At 37.3% G+C, this 22,958-nt stretch overlaps 2 protein-coding genes and 1 long non-coding RNA gene across 4 annotated transcripts; 1 reads left to right on the forward strand and 2 right to left on the reverse strand.

The window, feature by feature from the left end:
• Positions 1-443: 443 nt before the first annotated feature.
• On the forward strand, positions 444-5,863 carry LOC118567317. Its single transcript, XR_004933602.1, has 6 exons — positions 444-1,121; positions 2,279-2,388; positions 2,666-2,701; positions 2,777-2,854; positions 2,948-3,052; positions 5,336-5,863. It is a non-coding gene; the product is annotated as an uncharacterized LOC118567317 (long non-coding RNA).
• A 460-nt stretch (positions 5,864-6,323) lies between these two features.
• LOC105924901 (parkin coregulated gene protein homolog) lies at positions 6,324-7,541 on the reverse strand. The gene has a single exon (XM_012860676.3). The coding sequence runs from the start codon at positions 7,413-7,415 to the stop codon at positions 6,747-6,749; it is 669 nt and encodes a 222-aa protein (XP_012716130.2). The 5' UTR covers positions 7,416-7,541; the 3' UTR covers positions 6,324-6,746.
• A 4,800-nt stretch (positions 7,542-12,341) lies between these two features.
• On the reverse strand, positions 12,342-21,962 carry LOC105930923 (protein shisa-5). Of its 2 annotated transcripts, none has more exons than XM_012869370.3 (4): positions 21,768-21,962; positions 17,595-17,722; positions 15,810-15,953; positions 12,342-14,806 (listed from the first exon to the last, which is right to left on the reverse strand). In XM_012869370.3, exons 1-4 carry the CDS (start codon positions 21,770-21,772, stop codon positions 14,718-14,720), a joined length of 366 nt encoding a protein of 121 aa, XP_012724824.2. In that variant the 5' UTR covers positions 21,773-21,962; the 3' UTR covers positions 12,342-14,717. The 2 variants fall into 2 exon arrangements, with proteins under 2 accessions (XP_012724824.2, XP_035980529.1); XM_036124636.1 differs by lacking the exon at positions 21,768-21,962 and adding an exon at positions 17,840-17,898.
• Between the last annotated feature and the right edge of the window lie 996 nt (positions 21,963-22,958).

Consider the following 22,958-nt stretch of genomic DNA (forward strand, 5'->3'; position numbering starts at 1 on the left):
ACGTGTGGGACGTTGAGAAACAAGCTGAAAATATTGTAATGGCAGTTTGGGCAGGAGGCCAGACACCTTCCGACGGAACAAAGCACAGTCAGCGAGTGGGAAAGGGAGAAACTAAAATAGAAGACAGGAACAGAAGAGGGGGAAAGAACTACAAAGATGGCTACTTTTAAAGATTATCTGCCAGAGTGAAATCCCGCTGTAAGCGACTCATTAGCAGTCTGAGCCACACTTCAAGGAGAGGGCTTGTTACGATGGCAGCAGCGGCGTACAGTCAGGGTCAGCTTTCCCTATTTAGTCCCTCCATCACAGCGATAACTGGGATAGCTGCAGTCAGCACTATTACTGTATTGATTAATGGACAGCGTTACAGGAGGGAGTGGTGCTGGTTATTATGGGATTAAATGCATGCATACACGATCAAAGATAATGTCAAAATATGCACTCTGTTATCATAAATCTTAATTACTACACTGAGATAAAAATTGTGTGTGCATGCAAAAAAAATAAAAAACAATTATTGCTCTTGGGGACCCTCTTGTAGCCCTTGGATCTTAAGCAGATGCTAAGTTTGCTTCTGCCTCGGGCCGGCACTGAATATGCAGATTCCAATGACAACAGCCCCATTTCCACACAATTCTGACTTAACATTGTTTCCCCTGCTCTTTTATGTCTCATGTCGCCTTTGGTGTGTCCATTTTAAATCTAGAGTTGGTGTGATGGTTGCTGATTTACAGCTGAACAGCTGTTTTTACTATTTGAAATCACATTACAAGTCTTTTACTGTGACACTGTTTGCCCTACCTTAGCGGCAAGGGGCGTTGCTCATGAGATGGTGACGTCACGTGCGCGGTACGCCATTGCAGAGCGCTCAAAGAAAAACATATTTTCCCTCCTCTTTTTCAAAGCTGTTATCCAATTAACGACCTTACTGAACGTTTCCACCAATAGGGTGTCGCGCTGCTAAGCTGTGCGCAGCTTGCTCGTTTGCCCGGAAGAAGAGACAGCCGCCATCATTTCACCACCACGCAGCTTCTGACCTCATGCCACCGCCGTTGCGCCGCAAAAATATTTTAGTTTTCTGACGTTTTCTTCCCCTGGACTGCCTAAAACAAATACGTGAGGTGAGTACATCCGTCTTTTTTGGGTGTTTTAGACGCCGTTCTAATTTAATTGTTTCCTGAAGCTTGCCAGGTCTGTTGACTATCTTATCAGCTTTATTGAAAACCCACCAGTACAGTTTTGACCGAGCATTTATTTTTTAAGAATTTATTGCTCTGAGTGTGTGTGAAGTTGGCTAAGTGGACGACATGTTGAGGTGTAATTTCTGTGGCAAGGTGGTGCAGTCATCAAGGGGCTATGTGCTTCACTGCAAGCTTCATTGTAATGAGTCATGTTGTGTTTTTAAGTGCAATAAAACTGACTACAAGCAAACGTTTTTTAGGTATGGAGCACTTAAGGCTACATTTTTATCAAAGACACGCTGGCCCTACCAATATTACGGTTTTTAGGCAAGTTACCTCTTTTAAAAGTGCAATGAATATGTGCCAACACCAGAGCCAAGATGCTAAAGAGCTAATAGCTCATCTGAAGAGCCATTTTGTAAAAGGCCATGTGGTTACTTGTCCAGTCAAAGGATGCACAAGTACCTTTAAGGTGAAGTCATCTTTTACTTCCCATATGTCACAGTTAGTGATTTTATATGGAGATTCTGAGTGTCAATCATTAGTGACTGCATCAGTGTGTCATCTTTTAAAAGTGACGCAAGTTTACTCAAAATGTTTGTTAAAGTCTGATTTGATACAGAAATCAGAGGAGCCCTCTACTGAGTCTCCTTCTGATGTTCTGTGTGACATGAGTGATGGTAAGTTATTTAGGTCTAATGAGTTCTTTAGTCAAAACCTGTCACGTCTCAAGCTAATACTTTACCAGGAAGCCTTTGAGGTTGTTAACCCTTTGGGCTCTGCAAGAACAAAGCACAAGATTTGTGTATGTATCTTTGGCAAATTTGCCACTTCATGTCGGTTCAGATTCGGACCACATGTCCCTTGTCTTACTTTGCAGGGAGAAGGATTTCACAGATTTTGGTCATGCCAAGGTCTTTTCAGAATTACTATCACACAATGGGATTGCTGGACCAGATGAAAGAAAAGTAAAACGAACATTATTTTGTATTGCTGGAGATAATCTGGGTTCTCACTGTATTGGTGGCTTCTCTGAAAGCTTAAGTTCCTCCAAGTACTTCTGCAGGTATCGCCTGATTACCAAATCTGAATTTCAGGGTACTGATCCAAATGTGTGTGGACCACGGCGTACCAGAGAAAACTACAACTCTGCTGTGAACCATCTGCTAATCAACAATACAACAGACGTTGATGGAGTAAAGTTTGGGTCAGTATTCAATTCTTTGAAATACTTCCATGTTTGTATGCCAGGCTTGCCACCATGTCTTGGTCATGATATCTTTGAGGAAGTTTTAGCTTACGATGGGGCACTTTATCTTAAATATTTCATAAATAAAAAGAAATGGTTAACTTATTCTACTCTGAATCAACACATCAAGCAGTTTAGGTACCATGGCTCTGATGCTTCTACAAAACCATGTGAGGTCGACACACCTAAGATAGTTTCTCAGTGTTTTTTTTTTTTTTTTTTTTCCGGTTTTAAGGTGGTGACACAGCTAAGACCTGCATATCTTTTCAAGGTTAGTGAATATATTTCTGATATATTATTAATTTGTCAGCCGCCTGAATCTTATTTTGTTTTTTGTTTTGAACAGAAAGTTGGTGTTCCTGACATTTTCAAACCCCCAAGTTTAAACAACGTCAAGAAATTAATTCTCAAGGACTTCAGCATTGTAAGTACATGGTGAGATTTCAAGTGGTATAATTTTTTCCTTATCTTTTCTAACGACTTTCCAAAAAATTAATTTTGTCTTTTTGCCCTACAGCTGTGTTGTTGTGAACATCATCAGAATGAAGAGAATGAGAAGCAAACCAGTGTCAAGAAGATTACCCACTAAAGACGGAATCAAACCTTGGCAGGACATTTTGCGGTATGTTTCAGTATTATGGCTGCTTGGCTTTTAATGTTTTACAAAGGGACCGTAGTCATTTGATTTGTGAAATGTATTCTATGCATTTTAGCCTCTGTGGTTCAGTTTCACACAGCTACATTTTGGTATACCGTTTTGTTTTTTTTTTTGGTAGATGTATTTGTGTTTACCTTTTTGACACTAACAGTTCAATATCTTTCATAGTTGAAAAGTTAACACTTTCCTAAACCTAAGTAGTCTGGATAAACCTCAGCCTAAAGAGAAAAATTCAAAAATATCACATCATAAAGGGCTTTGCATCTAAATTAGATACTTGCTTATTCACTTAGCCCATAGCAAACCTATTAAATGAAGTTTCCAATAGTGCATACAATTACAAACTAGGGATGTTCCGTTCCAAGTTTTGTCCTTCCTATACACTACCGATGTTCCAACATTGAGTTTTGCCCAATACCAAGATTGAACTGATACATCAGCACAAATCTACTTGAATCACTAAAAAGTATGAAGTATGTTTGACTTCAGTCAAGTCCACAAGCAGAGATTCAATAAGAGGTAACCAATGGTTTGTTCAAAATAGTTTGGCAGAAAATGCAACCATTAATCCAGGTCTATCAGGGTATTTGTCCAGATGAGTAGTTCCATACAATAAAGGAAGCAAATATGTATTTATCTAATTTGAAATTAATTGCATTGTTTTGAAAAAATAATTTCACCAAACTAAAACTGAATACATTTGCATTGAAATCTCATTTTGTTGTTGAAAATTAAGTTTGACTAATTACATTCACTTTAATCATATAGTGCCCTTTTACAACAAATATTGTCTCGGGGCACTTTACACAAAGTCAATGTAATTCAGTGATCCAGATTCCATTTTTAAAGTCCCTTCATTCCAAATAATCAAGTTATTCCAGAACAATTAAGTCTAATACAGTTTCACTATAATTAGTTAGGTTAACAACTAAGGGATCCCAGTAGATTGCATCGAGCCACCAACTTGCAATCTATCCCACTGAGCAAGCATATAGCGACAGTGGAGAGGAAAAACTCCCTTTCAACAGGAAGAAACCTCCAGCAGAACCAGACTCAGTGTGAGCTGCCATCTGACGCCATCGACTGGGGGTTTGGAGGACAGAAAACACAGGAAGTGTTGGCTGAGCTACTGTTGCCACCAGCATATCTACAGAGCTCACTCAGAAGAACCTGAGCCACTCTACTTATAACTTTTACCAAAAAGGAAAGATTTAAGTCTGCTCTTAAAAGTAAACAGGGTGTCTGTTGGCATACATAGTCGGAGCCGAGGAAAAAAAAAAAGAAACTCTTCCCCCAAAGCAACACTTTTTTCTTAAAACATTTGTTAAACCCAAAACAAATCCTTAACATGTCTGCCTCACGGACTAAAACTAGGAGCTGATTCCACTGGAAAGGAGCTTGGTAGCTAAAACATCTGCCTCCCATTCTACTTATAGAGACTTTAGGAACCAGCAGGACATCTGCAGTCTGAGAACGAGTTTCATTTCAGCTCTATGACGTTCAGTTAAAAAAAAAAATGTTTTTATGTTGCACATCAGGGTCCATGAGAACCTCCTTGTAACATTGGGTTAAACTTGTCAAATTACACTTTGGGCTGAAGCAGTGTTATGTAACATAATTTGAAATTGTTAATTATATCCAGCATGCTCTGAAATGCTTCAATGCTTAAACTCAAAACGACATTAAATAATTTAAGCTGATGTTCCACATAAAAAGGGAATCTGTTTGATTAGCTGCTTTTTGAAGCATCCAGATACATGACACAGGAATAGAAATGAAATAGAACTGAAATGACATTAGTAAAACTATTTAAAGCAATGAAATTCAATTTCAAAACCTAAAATACAGTTTTGTTAAATAACTTTTCAAGCCATAGAATTTCATTTCAAATTATGTTAATCCAGATTCCATTTTTTAGAAGGTCAAATTCAGTTCCTGATGTTTCTGCCTATAAAAGTATAAATTATAGATTTAATGTGATTAACTATATTTTTTAGAAACTTGTTTTGGAGTCATAAACTTGTTTATAATAAAGTTCCATTAAAATATTAGAATTTTTGCATTTTGAGTTAATTTATGGTCTATCTCACCACTTTTTGTGACTAAATTTAAGAACTGCAACCATAACTATTAAGAAATACTTTATGAAAGCTTATTTTAACATAGTGTTTAGTGTCATTGTTAAATTTTTTTGCATGCACAGTATTGATCAAACGTTGGTAACTGTCTATTTTCTTTCTTGTGCAGGGCGGATCCTCTCGGCCCAAGGTGAAAACTCGATGGACAGTAATTTGACTTCTCCAGCAGAACTTCTCTCTTTTGGTGCCATGTACACTTAGAACCTGATCTGTCTGAGGGCCATCTTCAACCAAGTCCAGACTCAGTGACTTATTACTCCTGTTCAGTGAGGGGCAAGTGACTAGTTTTCAAGTTTTTGTTCAACCATTACCAGTGATATGCTACATTGTCAAGGTTTATAGTGATTTGTGATCCTGCAGACAATATGATCTGTACTGTCTTCTTTCCCAGATGTTATTTATAATTGTCTCATTGATTTTCAGTGATAATCAGTACCTTGATTAAATTTGTGCATCTTTAAGTTGCCAATGTAAAATTTACACCAAAATAACGTATGTTGCACATGTACTGTATTTTTAGCGGTAAAATACCGGCAGCTGTGGTTGCCAGGAATTTACCGTGAAATTTAACTGGTCGAAATAAAAATGTTTTACAATTTTTACCGTGTTTTTTATTGACACAGCCTGTAAAAAGGTTTACCACATTTCAGTTGTTTTATAAGTTTTTTACCATAATAATGTATATTCCACATTGTAAAATAAACAAGAAATTACTGTAAAAAGAACTGTAATGTACCTCTTGTTTTACAGCAGATAAATGTAAAAATCTATGGAAAGGGCTATTTTTTTCACAGGACATTACAGTTCAAGGGTTTATAGTATTTATTTTTTCTACAGTGATTCACAGTGAAAAAAAATGTTTTTAGCTGTAAGATTTAACGTCACCAAAACAATGGACCGTTTTGTCTTATACGGATGCCCCTTTTTTTAACGGTACATTCCTGGCAACCACAGCTGCTGGTATTTTACTGTAATTTTGACTGTTTTTTTTTTTACAGTGTGTGTAGGCGTGTTTAGAAGGGGGGAAAAAACATGTGTGCAAAAACTGTGAGCATAGTGTGTCAATAAAGTACAGTGGTGATGCAAGTGAGTCATCAGGATATGATTGGTATAGTTTGTGTGTCTTTCTTTTTGTGTTGTGTTGTTTAACAAAGGAATAACCCAACACTAATTTGTCTCACCTATGATATGGAGGCTGCTTAGTGGAAACTGCAAAAGCTAAAATCAATTTAATCTCTTCCACAGTGGAGGAGACGATGAACAGGAAAAGATGGTGCAGCAACAACTGATCCAAATCCAGCAGACTCGCTGATAGCAACATACCTACAGACAGGGCCCCAAAACTGGCTCTAGTCCAAGAATTTCAGTAAACAAATTAAATAAATGAATAACACATTAAACTGATGTGCTTCTTTCAAATGCTGGTATATTTTTGAGCAACTTTGGAACCAATTTCCTAAGGAACAAAGTAAAAGAAGTAGCCTACAGTAATCAGTCCAATAGCTCCATCTGTCAGTTCTTCACGCAGGACTATAGGTGGGTATCATAGATTTGATTTGTTTGAAGGCGTCCGGGCCACCGTAGTGCTCCAGGGTCTGCAGGGTCTCCTCAATCAGATCGCCGATGCTCTCTCTCTGCCGCTCGATGGCATCTCCCATGTTTCTCTTCTTGTTCTTGAAGAGGTTGAACACGGGCAGGATCTGCTTTAAGTAAGGCACCAGCGCCACACCGACGCCGTCCGCGGACGCCACCAGGTGCTGCAAGATCCGCAGGGTGGTGCACATCACCTGGTGGTTTTTGGTGTTCATGGCATTCCGGATGGGCATGATGAGCTTGGGCACGACGGGGAGGATCTTGGGGCCTCCGCGCGTCAGCATGTCGTGGATCCCCTGCCGCGCGAGGAACTCGTAAGGGTATTCGGTCTCGCAGAGGCCGTGGAAGAGCAGCGGCAGGTAGTACTGGTAGTCCAGTTTCTCGATGTCCACCTTCCACGCGATGTTCTTGCCTCTGCTGTTGTAGTCCACGGCGATCGGGAGCTCCCTGCGCTCGTAGTAAGTCCGGAAGGTGGTGGGTTTGGACGACAGTGGGTGAAACACCCCTGTCGACGGAGGACCCTCAACCACGGAGTTCTTCATGAAGGCCTTGACGGTGAAACCGTCCGGTTTTGCCTTGTCTTTGGTTCTTGACATATCACAGCTCCTTTCGCAGCGGAGCCGAAGAAGCCAGATAGATGGGAAAAAAAAGTCTCCGATAACGATTTAATGCACAACTTCAGAGCTGTTTACTTTCTCACCGTTGCTATGGAGCTGTGGACGCTGAGGAGGAAGGGCATGTGGTTGCCATAGTGACAAGAATGCGCGTCCGTTGAAAGAGCGACGCTAAACTTCCTTCTTGTCACGGTATCACTCCGCCGTGTGCAACATATAGTTCCCACAAAACGCGTCTCACCAGCGATCATTCGGCTTTGTTTCTAGACCACTTTTCACACAGTTCAGCGTGACACAAAACGCTTTACCCTGCATGGGCGATAAATAGAGGGGCACATTTATAAACAGTACAAAAATCGATAAAATAAAATTCAATTAAACAGCAATAAAATAGGCCTACAGGACAAATCGATCAAAAATTATTGTAGAGGCTGAATAACTGTGTGTGTGAAATGTAAACGTTTCATCTCTGAAGCACAGACCATGAAATCAAACATAGAAACAACTGAAACAGTAACATATTTTTATTAAAATTACAAATTAGCAAATAATGATATGGTTGCAAAAGCTGTGGTAATGCAAAATGGCAGCAACAAAAGCAGAAATATAATTTCAAACAGTGTAGACGGCAAATGAAGGGTTTTCAGTTTAAGTGGCAAAAGATTTGCATTAGTAGCAGTATTTATGCTTTTAAGATGAACAGATTAACATTCAGATTAATCACTTTAGAGTTAAGTCACCCAGAAAATGTCTTAACTTTGTTTGTCAACTTGAGGCCCTTCCTTTTGCTCTCTGCATTTCTCACCCTTTATAAAACCTTTCTCAAGCCACATTTGCATAATTTGCAGAAACAAATTTCCAACTTACCTTAAAAAAGTTAGAAATCTTCCAAAAGCAAATCATACATATAAGCAAGACATACCAAACATACCACCTTCAATATTTGGAATGAGCTTGATGAGAGGTCAAATTCCATCTCCATCTCAAAAAACAAAAATGCAACTCAGATCAAAGGATTCCTTTCCTGACTATATTGGGAAACTTAATTAGAGATAAGTTGATTGGTACTCCAGTGTTAATTCTATTTCATTGAACTTATTGATTTATTACTAATATTGTTATTTGCCAATGGATCTTGATTGTGGCAACTATTCTAAAACAAAACTAGAATGTCGGAATAGTTTGTTGTCTATTGTGAGTTTGTTTGTACAGCGTTGTATTCAGATGGTGCAGACTTCTACTAAAAACTTTTAATAGCTTCCCACAATGTGTTGAATTTCATGTCTAACTGTGTGAATAAACTAAACTATATATAATCTACGTGCATATAAACATAGCAGAGCTGCAAAGCATAGCTGCTTTGAATGAACAGTCAAATGTAGTAAAGTAAAACAGCATTAATACCAAAAGAAATAAGGAAAAATTGCAAAAAAAACATTTGAATATAGTATGACAAAAATGTTTTTACAGGATTCACGGAAAGTTGGGAAGATGAAAAAAAAGAGAGAACATTATTTTGAGTTTTAAGGAGATCTTAGCTTGATTTGTTACATAATGAAGGCAAGGCAAATTTATATAGCACAATTCAGTATAGAGACAATGCAAAGTGCTTTGCATGATTAAAATATAGGAAAATAAAACAGAATAAAAGCAAGTAGGGATAGAATGTGGAAACAAAAAAGAAATGAAGGAATGAAAGAACATAACAGGGTAGGTGTAATTTTGGTCAGCAAAAATAAAAATTTGAACAAAATCTAATGATTGGTTGTAAAAGCTTATGTTGGAGGGAATGAACTGATTTTAATAAAAGTCTTGAAGGAATACCATTGCCATTTTTCTCTTATAGACATGATACAAAAGAAACAACAGACAACAGCTGTTTAAAATCTTTTTATACCCTATAATAGGGGTTTTTAAACTTTTTTTCCCTATCCACAGTCTATTTTGGTGTCTGACGATAATGCATCAAAGCATTTTAATCCCACCGTCATAAGAAATCATAAAAAGAGGAGGAAGGACATCTTGTCCTAAGGATCAACGTCGGAATACACCAATTTAGGAAAAACGCAAACGGCATCCCCACAGGATTTCAAGTCTCAGCACACCAAGTCATCAGTGAGTGCATCAACAAAGCATCTGTATTAAAATCCAGGTTTGACCTTCATATATTACTTTTATCAGTCTATTGAGGCACTTATTCCGAGAGAAAGCATAATAAAAAAGTCCTTAAAATGAATGAAAGATTTTATACTAAAAAAGTTTTGATTTAAAACAAATTCATAAAAGTCATACATTGGCTGTTTGTGACAAAGTTTTCCTTCGCTGTATTTTTGGGGGATCAGAAACTGAAGAGTTTGCGAACCACTAATCTATCCTGTCTAAAAATGTAAAATTTAGAATTAAAGATATTTAAATACATTTGAGATTTCCTAATATCCCCCAAAGCATCCCTTTGATTAAAATGCAAACGAGAGCCTAACTTCAGTTTGAGCTTTCTCGGATGTACAGCAGTATTAAAGCAAGTAAAGTATTATAGCAAGTAAAGTTTCTTGCCATAAAACGAGTTACATCAATATTTAATCTCATTTTGGGATTAATAAAGTATCTTTGAATAAAACTGAATTGCAGTGCTTACATGCAGGCTCTAGGCACAAAGCCACATTATCCATCTGAAAAAAAGCCCCCTGCATGACATAATGCAGCTATCTAATTAAAATCCCTCATTGTTGGCTGGAGTCTGGTCACTACTGGTCAGTATGGAGGCTCAGTGGTTATTATTGCTCTCAGGAAGAGCAGGAGAGAGTCTTCTCTGTTTGTACTATATTATCTCTGAGAGGCTACCCCTCAAAGCTGTGTTCAGAAATACCTGAAGCCCAGCTTCAGTGTGTCTTTCTGTGCACTGTAAAAAAAGTCAGTAAAATATACAGCAAAACACCGTCAAAGAGCAACAGTAAAAGACCGTGAAACCAAAAGCGGTCTTTTACTTTAATAAATACATTAAATAATGATTAATCAAGTGACTGGAGAAAACACTGAATATTACGCTAAGAAAATATAAAACTCACAGTGATTCGCTGTGAAAATTAATAAATATGCATACATTTTAAAAGAAATTGTCGTACAGACAAAAATGTCCAAAAACATTAATTTTTACGACATTATTTGGATAAAATCACAGGTTATTGAGTTTTGCACATTAGAATTTACAGGAAATACTTGTTGATTGTGAAGCAAGCACAAACTTTAATTTTAAAGAAGCAAATGGTTTAAAATATAGTCCATTGTAAAAATGCCAAAAGTGCAATTTTGTAAAAACGCTAAAAGACAAAAAAAGAAATTGACCTTTGTTATAGAAAACATTTAATCTCCGCTAATGACAAGATATTCAAATAAACAAATTGCACCCTTTGTAATGCTTCTTAATTTTCTGTTTCATTTTTAAAGAAAAATGAAAAAATAGAGTATGATTGAAGAAAGTTCTTGTTACATCTCTCTTTGCAGGTGATTAAGCAGACTGAAAGCGTTCTATTATTTTCTCCCTTTTATCTCCTCTTTCTTTCACCTTTTCTTCATTTTATTTGCTCTTCTACTTACTCACTGTAGTGTCCATATAACTTGAAAAACTCCTTGCATGAATTATAATAAAACTATTTACATACATAAATCAAGTGAAAGTAAAATCTGTTGAGCTCTTTTTGGCATTAAGACAACAATTCTTATTGCCACATTGCCGGACAGGACACTGTTAAGAAAAAAAAAAAGAATATGAGTTCTTAAAACTGTAAATGTAGATAACGTTTTGTCTACTTGTCTTTTATTTGTGCTATAGAAGTTTTGATATTCATTGCAAGCTAATATTACCAATGCAGAATGCACACCTACTTGAGGGCCCCCAAGACCTTTTTTTTTCATGAGAAGTTATATCCACTCTTGCTATTTGACCGCACACAAGCCCACAGGAAGAGGCTAACCTGAGTGCGAGGCCCTATTTGTACTGGTTATAACAATTAGCAAGAATGTAAGCTGAAATCTGCGGTAGTATGATTTATTAAGTAGGCCTATGAGTCATTTTTACCCCCCAATGCTTTAAAAAGACAAACACTAAACCCTCTGAGTAATCACTGCGGTGCTCCAGGGTTAAATTTGTCAGTCTGGCTTGTCGCTATTCTGAGTGTTACTACTTCTTTTTTCCACTTGCATGTTGCTTTCTCTGTGTCTTCGCTTTCAAGGGTCATGTGTTTGATGTTCTATAGACCTCCTTAAACACTGAAATCTGCCAAAGTTACTCTGTGAACTTTGCTAGTTTCCTCAATATTTGCTTTTGTCTTCACATAAGCAGCATTATTTAACATGATATGCAAATATGCCATTTATATTTTATAATTGCTTAATAAGCTGTAGGACCACCATTGTGAAGCAGTGTGTTTTAAACCCAAACAAAATTTGTCATAAACTTAACAAGTGTTTTGGCTTTTAGTCCTTTTTATTAGAAAGTGTTGTTGGATTTAGACAACATGGAGAACATTTTTTGATAAAATGCATGTAGATAAAAAAGTAGAAAGTGACCATAGGTGTTCTAAGATAGTCCAAAAGGTCAAACTCATGACAATATCAACGATTTTTGTCTTGTCCTAAATTTGTCCGTCCTAAATGATGGAGCATTGGCTGTAATGGTTTATTATTGCACGACTCCCCATGTTGTTAGTAACATGTGTCTTGGTCCAGTCGCTGACACCTGATTTTAACAACCATTTATTTTCTTGTGTTGGATGTAAAAAAAAGAAAGAAAAAAAATAAACAGATCACTTGCAGAGGGAGAGAGAGAGAGAGAGAGATGGAAATATATTAATCCGCCACAAAGGTAACTCCAATTGTAGCAGGACCCAGAGAGACCAAGCGTAACAATTTATTTTTAAAAAAGTTTAATGAACAAAATTCAAACATTCAATGGTTAGAGTTAGTTTTACAAATTACAGTAACATATTCAGTTAATTCTAATGGAAAGAGGAGCATTCGCAGCCAAATAGTATATTTACTTTCACAGTTGGTGGAAGGGATCAGGGGAATTACAATCTTATAAAGTGTGGATCATTTGCAATCCATGGCTAAACAATAACAACAGTAACCGGCTAAAGTTTGGAACCAGGAAGCTTAATTAAGTTCTTTGACATACAGCTTTACCTGATTTTGTGTTGTTTTGCTTTTAGTTGTCAGATTATTCATGTACAGACACATTCAACAAATAAGTATATTATTGCAAAGTTCATTTATTTCAATAACTCATTACACTAATGAACACACACTGCACTGTACAGATTATTTACACACAGACTGATGTTTTCAAGCTTGTTGATTATGACGATTTTCCGCCTACAGCAAACACAAACATGGCATTTAAGATTAGAATGTAACATCGGACCAATAAAAAATAGAGTTTTAAATACAAAAATGTTGGCTCAATAAGTTTTAAAAGTTATGTTTAAAACTTGCTTAATGATTGTCTTCAAAATGTACAAAAGGCAAGGCCCATTTATTTATAAAGCACGTTTCAGTAATAACATTATTCAAAGTGATGTAGAGTACTGTAAAAAAAAGTGCTCCTTTACAGCTTTCTCCTGCTTTCCCTTCTTGGTTAAAACCTAAATGGTTCAAATCATCAAACAAAGTTTAATACCAGTCAAAGATATCCAGACTACATACAATATGGATTTACTGGTAGAAAAATGTTCTCTAATCTATCCTGGCCCAGTGTAAAAATGTGATAATTTTAGTGTGACAAAAAAAGTAAAAATATTTATTTTTTTGTTTTTATTTTATTATTTTATCTCTTGATCTTTATTATTAAATTGAGGGAGCTTTGTCCATTTGATCAGTTGTCATGTTGTCTTCAGGCATCAACCATTTCGGCTCTCAGCAACCTCACTATTTTTTTTCTTTTTGCTCAGACTTGACCCGGTGTGAACCTAAACTAAACTGTGCTGGGAATGATTCAAAATCAAGATTCCTGGTGCTAACACGATTTATGAAGCCAAACATTTGTCGCTGCATAATAATTAAGTCTGTATAGGATAGTCTAATTATTTCAGCAGATATTAATGAGATCTACAATTCACCAAAATGCTTGCTCAGTAGAAATGTGCTCTATTTGACACCAAGCCATAGGAAGGAAAAAACAAGTTAATTGAAATCAGTTAACAGTCTATGTCTCCTAAAAGCCTCATTACTTCAAAAAGTGCCAAGACTTAAGATGCATGGACTTATTTAGCAGCCAAGCAGGAATATAACCACTTGAACCATGTGATCCCATACCAGCTGAGCATCATGCAGTGCATTGTTAAACTGAACAAAACTGAGTGTAGGAACTAGTTTGCGCAGAAACTTTTTCAAAAATAAAAAGTGAGTTAGAGGCGCCACCTGCTGGTAGGCTGTGTGGTAAGGCTCATGTCAGGTAAACTTAGTCTTATTAAGTTACTTTTAATTCAAACTGGATAACATATTGCAATTTTTAAATAATCACAGATGTAAAAAAAAAAAAAAACATAGCTCTGCTATATATAGAAAAGTGCTAAACTCAAACATGCAACATATACTCATACTCATACGCAAGGCCTCAGTCAATCGTTCCCCCAAAATGTGATGGACGGTTGTACTGGAACTGAAATTTCGATTGTAATGCAAATTGCAGTTGACTAATAAAATTGATTGATTGATTGATTGATTGATAATATGCCACATTTTATCCCTGATGATTTGCACAGGCAGTTTTATGCTTGTGTAATTGCTGCAAACCTTCTTGCACGTTAAAAATACCTTTTCTTTAGATGGTGTTTATCATGCTTTAATTGTAACATAAATGTAAAGTGTTAGAATCAAGATACTATTGAAACTTTTCTACAGAGACGTTGAATGCATATAAACAAACAAATAGTTCTCAGGATAAAACACAATTTAAATTTGGTGCTAATGAGACTTTTTGTTGTTTGAAAAAAAATCGTCATTGTTCTCCATTTAGCACACGAGTAGCAATTGAAATGATGACAGTTACACAAACAGGCACAAATAAAGTTGTAGTTCATGCGAATTTCTCCTCAAACATTGAACATTTCTCCAGGGGTACATCAGGGGAACGAACATCACTTCCACTGACGTGAGTTTTCAGGATAGTGACCCATCATAACTGACCGGTTTTACAGTTCTCACGGAATGCTTCAGACAAGTCTTTAAAATATAAAGTTGTATATATTAAAATATAAAGTTGAGGGGTTGTACGGAGAGTGTGCAACGTTATCTCCAGATAGTGGAGGTGTGAAGCTGTTGGGAGGAGGTACATTGGCTGCCCTGGTGGGGAGGCAGCTGGAGGGTATCAGGAGTAGCTGAGGAGACGAGACAAGGTTATTATTTTATATTGTGGAAATATTTACATTAATGTGCATCACATTTTTTTTTAAACTTGTGCATTCAAGATCCAAAGTCCAATGCAAAAGATGGCCTACTTGATCTTTAACGGTTTTAGTGCTATATTACTGGAGCAGAGGTTGATGAGTTTTGCTTGAGACATGCAGCAAACCGCTTTAGCCTGGATCCAAACCAGCCCGAGCGATTGTCCGCTAGTACAGCTCTATTAGCCTCCAGAATCACTTACTGCTAATACCCTAGCAAAACATAACTACGGTTTGCTTTAAACGTAATGCTTGTCCTCATTTGCGCCACCGTCGTTCGATAGAACTACTAGCCTTAGTACAGCATTAACAGGGAAGATTAATGTTGATTTAACGTGTTTGTGCAACGCTAGGATTAAACTCAAGCTAGTGTAAACAATGGCCACAGGAAGTGGCCCGACACGTCATTTCTGGTAGAAACAATTACATTGATAGAAAGCAAGTGTCGTAAAGGTCATTGAATTCTACTTAGGAAATCATTCTTTGAAATGTTATTTTCTCAAATAATGTTTTGTTTAACTCAGGATTTGCATTGCGAATGGCTTGAAACACATCCCAAATATTGTCCTAAAGCTAATTTAACCTCATTTCACATTTTTTAAGATGAACTTTGGTTCTTTAACTCAGATCTGCTGTGAACCAGGATTCACTGAATCATTCTGGTGATGGTTTTCAACTATTTTATCTGTCCTTGTTTTTTTCTTTTGTGTGTGCATAGTTCCTTAGCTTCTTTTTATCTTCATTTTGCTTAGTAGTTTTAGTTAAGCTTCACTAGCCTAATAGAAAGGATATGTTGATTGAAATATAGTTTTAATCCGGATAAACACCATTCTATAGTGATGTTCCCTGGATTTCTCTGATTCTCTTGACATTAAACTTTATGAGTCATGACAGTCAGCATATGGAATATGGTTTGGTAACAAACTAAAAAACTTACCACTCTCCATATATGGTGGTGGCGGGGCAGTGGGCAGCGGCAGGCTCTCATGTCCCGGCACTGCCTGATAGCTCGGGGGAGGTCCTTGATATGCATTTGGTGAGTACGGAGGCGGGCGCATGTTGGCTACAGTGCTTGTTACTACTGGAGAAAGTTAATACATTTAGTTTGACTGTTTAATGATCTGCAGATATGTTTTCTGACATAACGCCAAAAGTTATAGTTTCACATTTTGACACAACAAAAGACACTTATATGAAAGAAAACAGCAGAGAGGTGCAGACAAATTTGATGGATAAAGATTTTAAAATGTCTGGTAGAACAATTCAAATTGCTTGAATTTATTTCCATCTTGTCATGTCACAACCACAAACCCTTAATGGTCTTATCTGTATTTTATGCATTGGCAAGTTAAGTGTATATAATATGATACAAAGTTTTCGAAAAATTTTCTTAAAAAAAAAAAAAAACTCAGTCTAAGTCAATGCAGCACCTTGCAGAAGCTCTTACTACATCTATACGCCTTGAGATGTGTGCTTTTACCAGCTTTACTCATCTAGAGACAGAGATTTTTGTGCATTCGTCATTGCAAAATAGTTCACGCTCAGTCACATTGGATGGAGTTGCTCTGTGAACACAAGTTTTCCCACAGATTCTAAGTTGGATTTTGCGCTTAATGTTGGATTTTGCGCCTAATGTTGACTAGGTTTTTCCCAAACCCTACAGTTGTAGCCTTGGTTGAGTGTTTAGGATGAATAGCCGCTTAAAGGTGAACCTTAGCTCCAGAGCCATGTCTTTTGCAGACTCTGACAGGTTTTCTTCCACGAATGCAGTGTATTTATCCTCATCTATCTGACCATTGACTCTGAGCTCTACTATTGCTATTTAAGGGAAGCATCCCCACAGAATGACGCTGTCACCACTATGTTTTAGCACGGGTCAGGTGTTCTCAGGGTGATTTACAGTTAGTTTTTCAAGATTCATAATATTTGGATGTCAGGCAAAACGTTCAGTTTTGGTCTCATCTGACCAGAAAATCTCCCTCCATATGTTTGGGATGTCCTCTACATGGCTTGTGTCAAAGTTGAAGATGACGCATGGCTTTTGGCTTACCAGTTTTTCATTAAGGCCAGCATTGTGGAAAACAAAACTAATAAATGTCTTAGTGATAGGTTCTAACACTCTTCGGTTCCTCCAGGGTTACAGTGAGCCTCCTGTTTGCTAAACTGATTGTCGCTCTTCTTGCCAAGCTTGTCTGGTGGGTGAATTGTCATGCCTTGGTAGGTCTGGAGTCGTGCCACTTTTCATTTTCAGACCAAATACTGAGCAACACTCCATGGGATGTTCAAAGCTTAGGATGTTGCTTTTAGCTCAAACCTGCTTTCAGCTTTTTAATCAGTGACCCTGTCAGCTGTTTTCCCTGGTCTTCCTGGTGCTGTGTGTTTGTTTACTAATGTTCTACACCTGCATTTATACTGTGGTCAAAAATTACAATCTGTTTACAAACCAGGTGGATCCTGGAGACTTGCACTTTATCTCAGAGGGCCTGAATACAATGCATGCCACACTTTTCAGATTATGTATGATTTTCTTCCGGCTTCACTGTTGTGCTCTTCTCGCCGTTGGCATATATCATAAAACATCCCAATATAATACACTGAAGTTTGCAGATATAACGCAACAAAATATGCAGACGTTTTTGCAAGGCACTGTCTCACTAGAACCTTTGCAACCTGAAAACATCTTGTTTGCATGAGTTAAACTGAAGGGAAAATTTTGGCTTACCTATCTGTCTTCGGCAGTGTCGTCTACGCATTTTGTACCAATAGCAACAAGGTGCAACGTAGCAGAGGGTCACAGTCGTAAAGGCAATGATGGCAAAAACCACAAGAACAATGGCCACTTGGAACAGACTACAGAAGGGGTATTGAAAAGAGGCAGAACTTTAATCAACCAATCGATTATTTTCAACAAAAAAAAAGCAAGCATGCAATGTTTTTAACAGCCTTTCTTGAAAAGTTGATATTCACCAGTAATTCACACTATTACTTCTAAACATTTGGTTGTAAGGTAAAAAAAAACAAAAAAAAAAAAACAAAACTGGCAGTTGCTACTGGGTGGTGACACTAACACCTGTAAGAACAGAAGAAGCAGAGCTGGAGATCTTGCGGTAAAAAAACAGTTTACTAAAACCTAAAGGCTGGTTCACAGGGCGGAATAGATAGCCTGATTTTTTTTTTTTTTTTTTTTTTTTTGCTCCGATGGCTCTTAAAATATTCCTGAAGTCAAGCGTCCACTTGGAAAACGACCTTCAAGCCAGCCTCACTGAGTTTTTGTAGGTCACGCATACACTATGAAAGGTGGTAGCTGGTATGGGCCCTTCAAAATAAAAGCGATATGTTTAACGTTCATTCACTGGAGTCAGTTTTCATTCTTACCCCTCTGATGTAAAAAAAAAATAAATATGTTTCTTGTCTGTCATGGTTGAGTTGTGATTTTGGCTTCATTCTTCTGTTATTTTCTTTTTTTTTTCATCTCATTTGGGTTAGGTTTGACTTTATTTATTGTTAGCTTTCATTGTCATCAGTTATTTTCTGTCTATCTTCACTTCACATCCTCGGCAGTCAGTCACACCTGATACAATTTACTAGTTAATTAGCCAGACTCTTGTTTCACCTGTTAAGTGCTCTATTTAAACCTCCCTCTGTCTTCAGTTCAGCACTGGGCCGTCTTCTGTTATCCACTTCTCTCTGCCAGTCCTCGGGTTGCCTTGAAAGTTATGTTTCTGCTCTCTTGTTTAAGTTTAGTCCTGCCAGATTCTCTGAAAGACTCTGAACATTGCTGTGTGTCTCCAAAGAACTGCTAACCTGGCTAGCCGCCCTGCAGAAGCTCTGTTCTGCGCCCTGCTTTTACTGAAGAGTTACGGGGCCTGCTAGCCGAACAGCGCTGAGCATTCCCGGCCACCTAGTGATTATGGACTCTCGCTCCGGGCCGTCAGCCCCTGCCGTCACCTACACCTCTGATCCTCTGCAATCCTGATCCTCCGGTCTTCATCACCCACCATCCAGCTAACCTCTTACAATAAAGACTCTTAAACTTTTAGTCCCGTGTGCGTGTCCTGAGTACATCAGTAAACAAACATGACAATGTCCTCCTGAGAATATGGATGTATGAGAATGATTTCAATGTTGTCTTTTTATTTGATTATTTTTTTAGTGTTTTTTTTTTTACGTGGTTAGTTAGTTGCTCCATATTTCAGAATGTCTATTTATTTTACCTAAGTTTCCATGGTTATTAAACCAAAACTGTCTGTTTCCAGTTACTAATTTTACTTCAGAGTGATAGATCTCTGAAGTGATTTTGTCACTTTTATCAAACAAGCTAAAATAAAGAGATTTTGAGAGACTTTAATTTTGAAATTCCACATCAGATCTTGACCTTTGGTGAGAACCATCTAGGGGTGTTCTATCACTCTGAAGTGACATCATTAACTAGAAACAGTCAGTTTTGTAGCAATATTGACAGCAACTTAGATAAAATTTACTAGAAAGAGATTTTGAGAGGATTTAATCTTGAAATTCTACATCAGATCTTGATGACCTTTGGTGAGCAGCATGTAGGAGTGTCCTACTATATGTGCTATATAAATAAATTTGCCTTGCCTATCACCCTGAAGGGAAATCAGTAACTGGAAATAAGACAGTTTTGTAGCAATATTGACAGCAACTTAGATAAAATTTACTAGAAAGAGATTTTGAGAGGATTTAATTTTGAAATTCCACATCAGATATTGATAACTTGTGTTAGCAACATCTGGAGTTGTTCTGTTGTCACCCTAAAGTGCAAGTATTAACTGGAAACACTGTTTTGCTTTAACAACCATGGAAACTTAGGTAAACCAAATGCATTCTGAAATAAGAAGAATCCAAGTAACCAAGTCAAACAGTGACTAAAATAAAATAAAGCATTAAAATAATTCTCATACATCCACATTCTCAGGAGGACATAAAAAATCTTGTTTTAGCATAGAGGTGTATGAATGATAACTGACTCCAGTTAATAAACGTTAAACACTGTGGCGTCTCTGTATTTGGGGCCAGTGGGGCCAACAGATGTCGCTGTGGAGCTCTATGTTCGCAATAATCAGTGGGACATGACCGTTATTTATAGAGCAATACTGTAGAAAAAGAAAAAAAGACAGATTCTGTCAGGTTCAAACACCTAAAACATTCATTAAACAACACAAAGAAGAGAGACAACAGGGTTAAATCTTGCAAGGAGACCAGCAGAGAGATGAATTCCTTTACATCTCTTTCCTGTTCTGACAGTCCACTCTGCTGCTGCTCTACTTTTTATTATCTCAAAAAGGGAGGGCCTTAGTTTCATTACAGAGCTTAAGGAAGGGGGAAACATACTTGAGTGTGATCTTTGAAATCACAAAGTAGCAGTTTCACATATACAGAACAACCTTGACAATGGACTATTCACTGACCAGGAAAGGGATGATACACACATGGCTGGGTGCAATTGATCACAGATAAGATAGAGCTTTACAAAAACAATCAACATTTATGGTGAGGCTGTTTCTTGCACCAGGACTTACTCTGTAACATAGGAGAGAGATATCAGTCCTCTGAAAAACACTCTGATGTCTGAATAAACTCAAACCTTAAAACCTTTTCAATAGTAATGAGTAACAGATTCCCTTACCAATAAAATTATGTTAGAAACATTTGTGCCTATATAAGTCTGACAGAAAACTGACAAGCTGAGCAGGCTAAATCCTCTTGAGGTGCCTTGCGTTTGTTTAAATAATGAACATCTAAAATCGCAGTCCACATGCCCAACACGCTCTCAGTAGACAGCTGTGGGGCACAAATCCTGTGGCCCCAATCTTGGATCGTCCAAAGTACTTGAATTGCACACTTTACGTTTACACTCTGCCGGAGAGTGTGCAAACATCTAGGCAAGTCAAATTCATCTGTATAGCACATTTCAGTACAAGCACAACGTGCTTTACATGATTAAAAAAATGGAAAATAAAAACAAAATAAAAAGAAGTTAATAAACAGTTGGAATAAAATGTAGGAAAATCTAAACAAAATAAAGCATGGGAAAATGTAAACTAAAAGCAAATATTAATCTAGTGTTGGTTGTCCTTATTAGCTCATTCAATGATTGATGTCAATCTTTTCTGTTCAATAAATGAACAATATGAGTGAGCCTTTATTTATAATATTATGCATAAAAATGAAATTACATTTTGCTTATACAAAATGGATAATTTTATATAATTATTATATACCCTTAAAATAATATATCTGTTTGATTTAACAATGATCAAAGTCAGGTTTATGCATCACAAAATATGTGTTGCTGCTAATAGGTAGTGAGTTTTCGTGCCCCACTTAACTTTTGTCAGAGACGCCACTGGTTAAACATATCGCTTTTATTTTGAAAGGTCAAACCAGCGTTGCTACCGCAATCCCTGATGTAAGTGGGACCTACAAAACCCCGTGAGCGATGGCTTGACTTCAGTGAAACCGAGGGCAAGGACATCTGGAGAGAAAAAACATTGTCTCCACTTGTTTCACAAACGCCTTTTTAATGTATTTGTTCAAATTAGTTTACAAACTATCGCCATTGTTCTTCCTGGTCGTCCTTGTGTGGTCCACACGTGTTTACTCTGAACTCACGTTTAATCTCGGGAGTTTTTGCGGGATGTCCCTCCGTCGGACACCTGAATGTACCTGGGTTCTGTTCGTGTGTGGTGGGTTGTGCCTGCCGTCTGACCGGAGACAACACCCTGTAGGAGCAAACCTGTTGTTTCTAAAAAATCTTGCCGTGTGGACCAGCCGTTACTTTCGCTTTAATGTTTCCTGTCATGTGACCGAGGATTGTCCAAACTAAGTACAAAAACCGACATGAATGAAAAGAAAATGAGAAAATAGAACTTACCTCATATTGTAGGCACCGCGACCAGACAGAAAACGCTCAAAATCTTGAGGTGACTGCCATGAAACACACTACCGAGGAAATGAGTCCCACTCTGTATACTGTTGGAACCTGTTTGTCCCTCCCATTAAAGAACCATTACAGCATTCTTGAGAACATGGAGTGGGCTGGTAGAGGAAGGTCAAAACTTTTAAAATCGTCGTCAGGGTTTTAAATCTTGGTCTTTTTAAAATTTAAATATCAGACAAAGGTTTAAATTGAGTCATTCTTTTTGTCAGAACGATGAAGCTTTAGGCCAAGAGCAAACAGAGAAACAGTCACAGAACTGAAAATTACAAGAATGTGATCGGTATTGTTCCCACAATATAAGAGTATTTCTATTTCTTCAACAGAATTGTGAGAATTCTCATTAAAGCAACATTTCATTACATTTTATAATGCAAACCTGACAATAAAACTTGCTGGGATGGAAACTCAGGCCACATTCAGAATCAAGCTTTCAGGATTTATTTATTTATTTATTTATTTCCCCTATTGTGCAACATGTGATTGCAATAAATGACCCCAACCAGATTAGCCATGAAGCACTTTCTGTTGCAGGAATCCACCCACTCTCCATAGATCTCTTCTCTTGCAGCTGAGCTTCCTGCAGCATCTCCCTCGTAGACATAAAAGGCTGCTTTTTTCATTCCCAGAAGACCAGCATGTTTCATGGTTTTCTCTGTCTGTTTTTGTAGGACAGCAGAACAGTATGTCCTCCTCATTTCAGGTTTTACTGTTTTCTGCATCTCTTTTTAAAATGAATAAATGTTGGATTTAGGTCAGACTGAGCTACAAAGTTTTTGATAGGAATTTATTTAATTTGATTGGTTATTATAGCTGTATAAAATAGTGGCAAAGGAGATTAGCTTTCCATGAAAAGCTATCATAATTGTCTCAGTTCAGACATGAACCAGTGTAAAAATACTGAGCTGCATCTGAAGTCATCATAAGAGTCCACTAATCCAATCTAAGAGTCCACTTTCTTGAAAGAGGCTTGAGCATCAGCACTGGCGGTTAGTAAGAAAAACGTTTATTATTAATATTACTACAATGGAATTTTGTGCAACAAGCAGACATTTGTTTAGAAAATCATAGAGATAACGATAAACCCTAATAGAATAGAGGTGAAACTGAGCATGGAACAGCAACAAT

Source organism: Fundulus heteroclitus, chromosome 20 (genome assembly GCF_011125445.2).
Source record: "Fundulus heteroclitus isolate FHET01 chromosome 20, MU-UCD_Fhet_4.1, whole genome shotgun sequence".
NCBI classification, from domain to species: Eukaryota; Metazoa; Chordata; class Actinopteri; order Cyprinodontiformes; family Fundulidae; genus Fundulus; species Fundulus heteroclitus.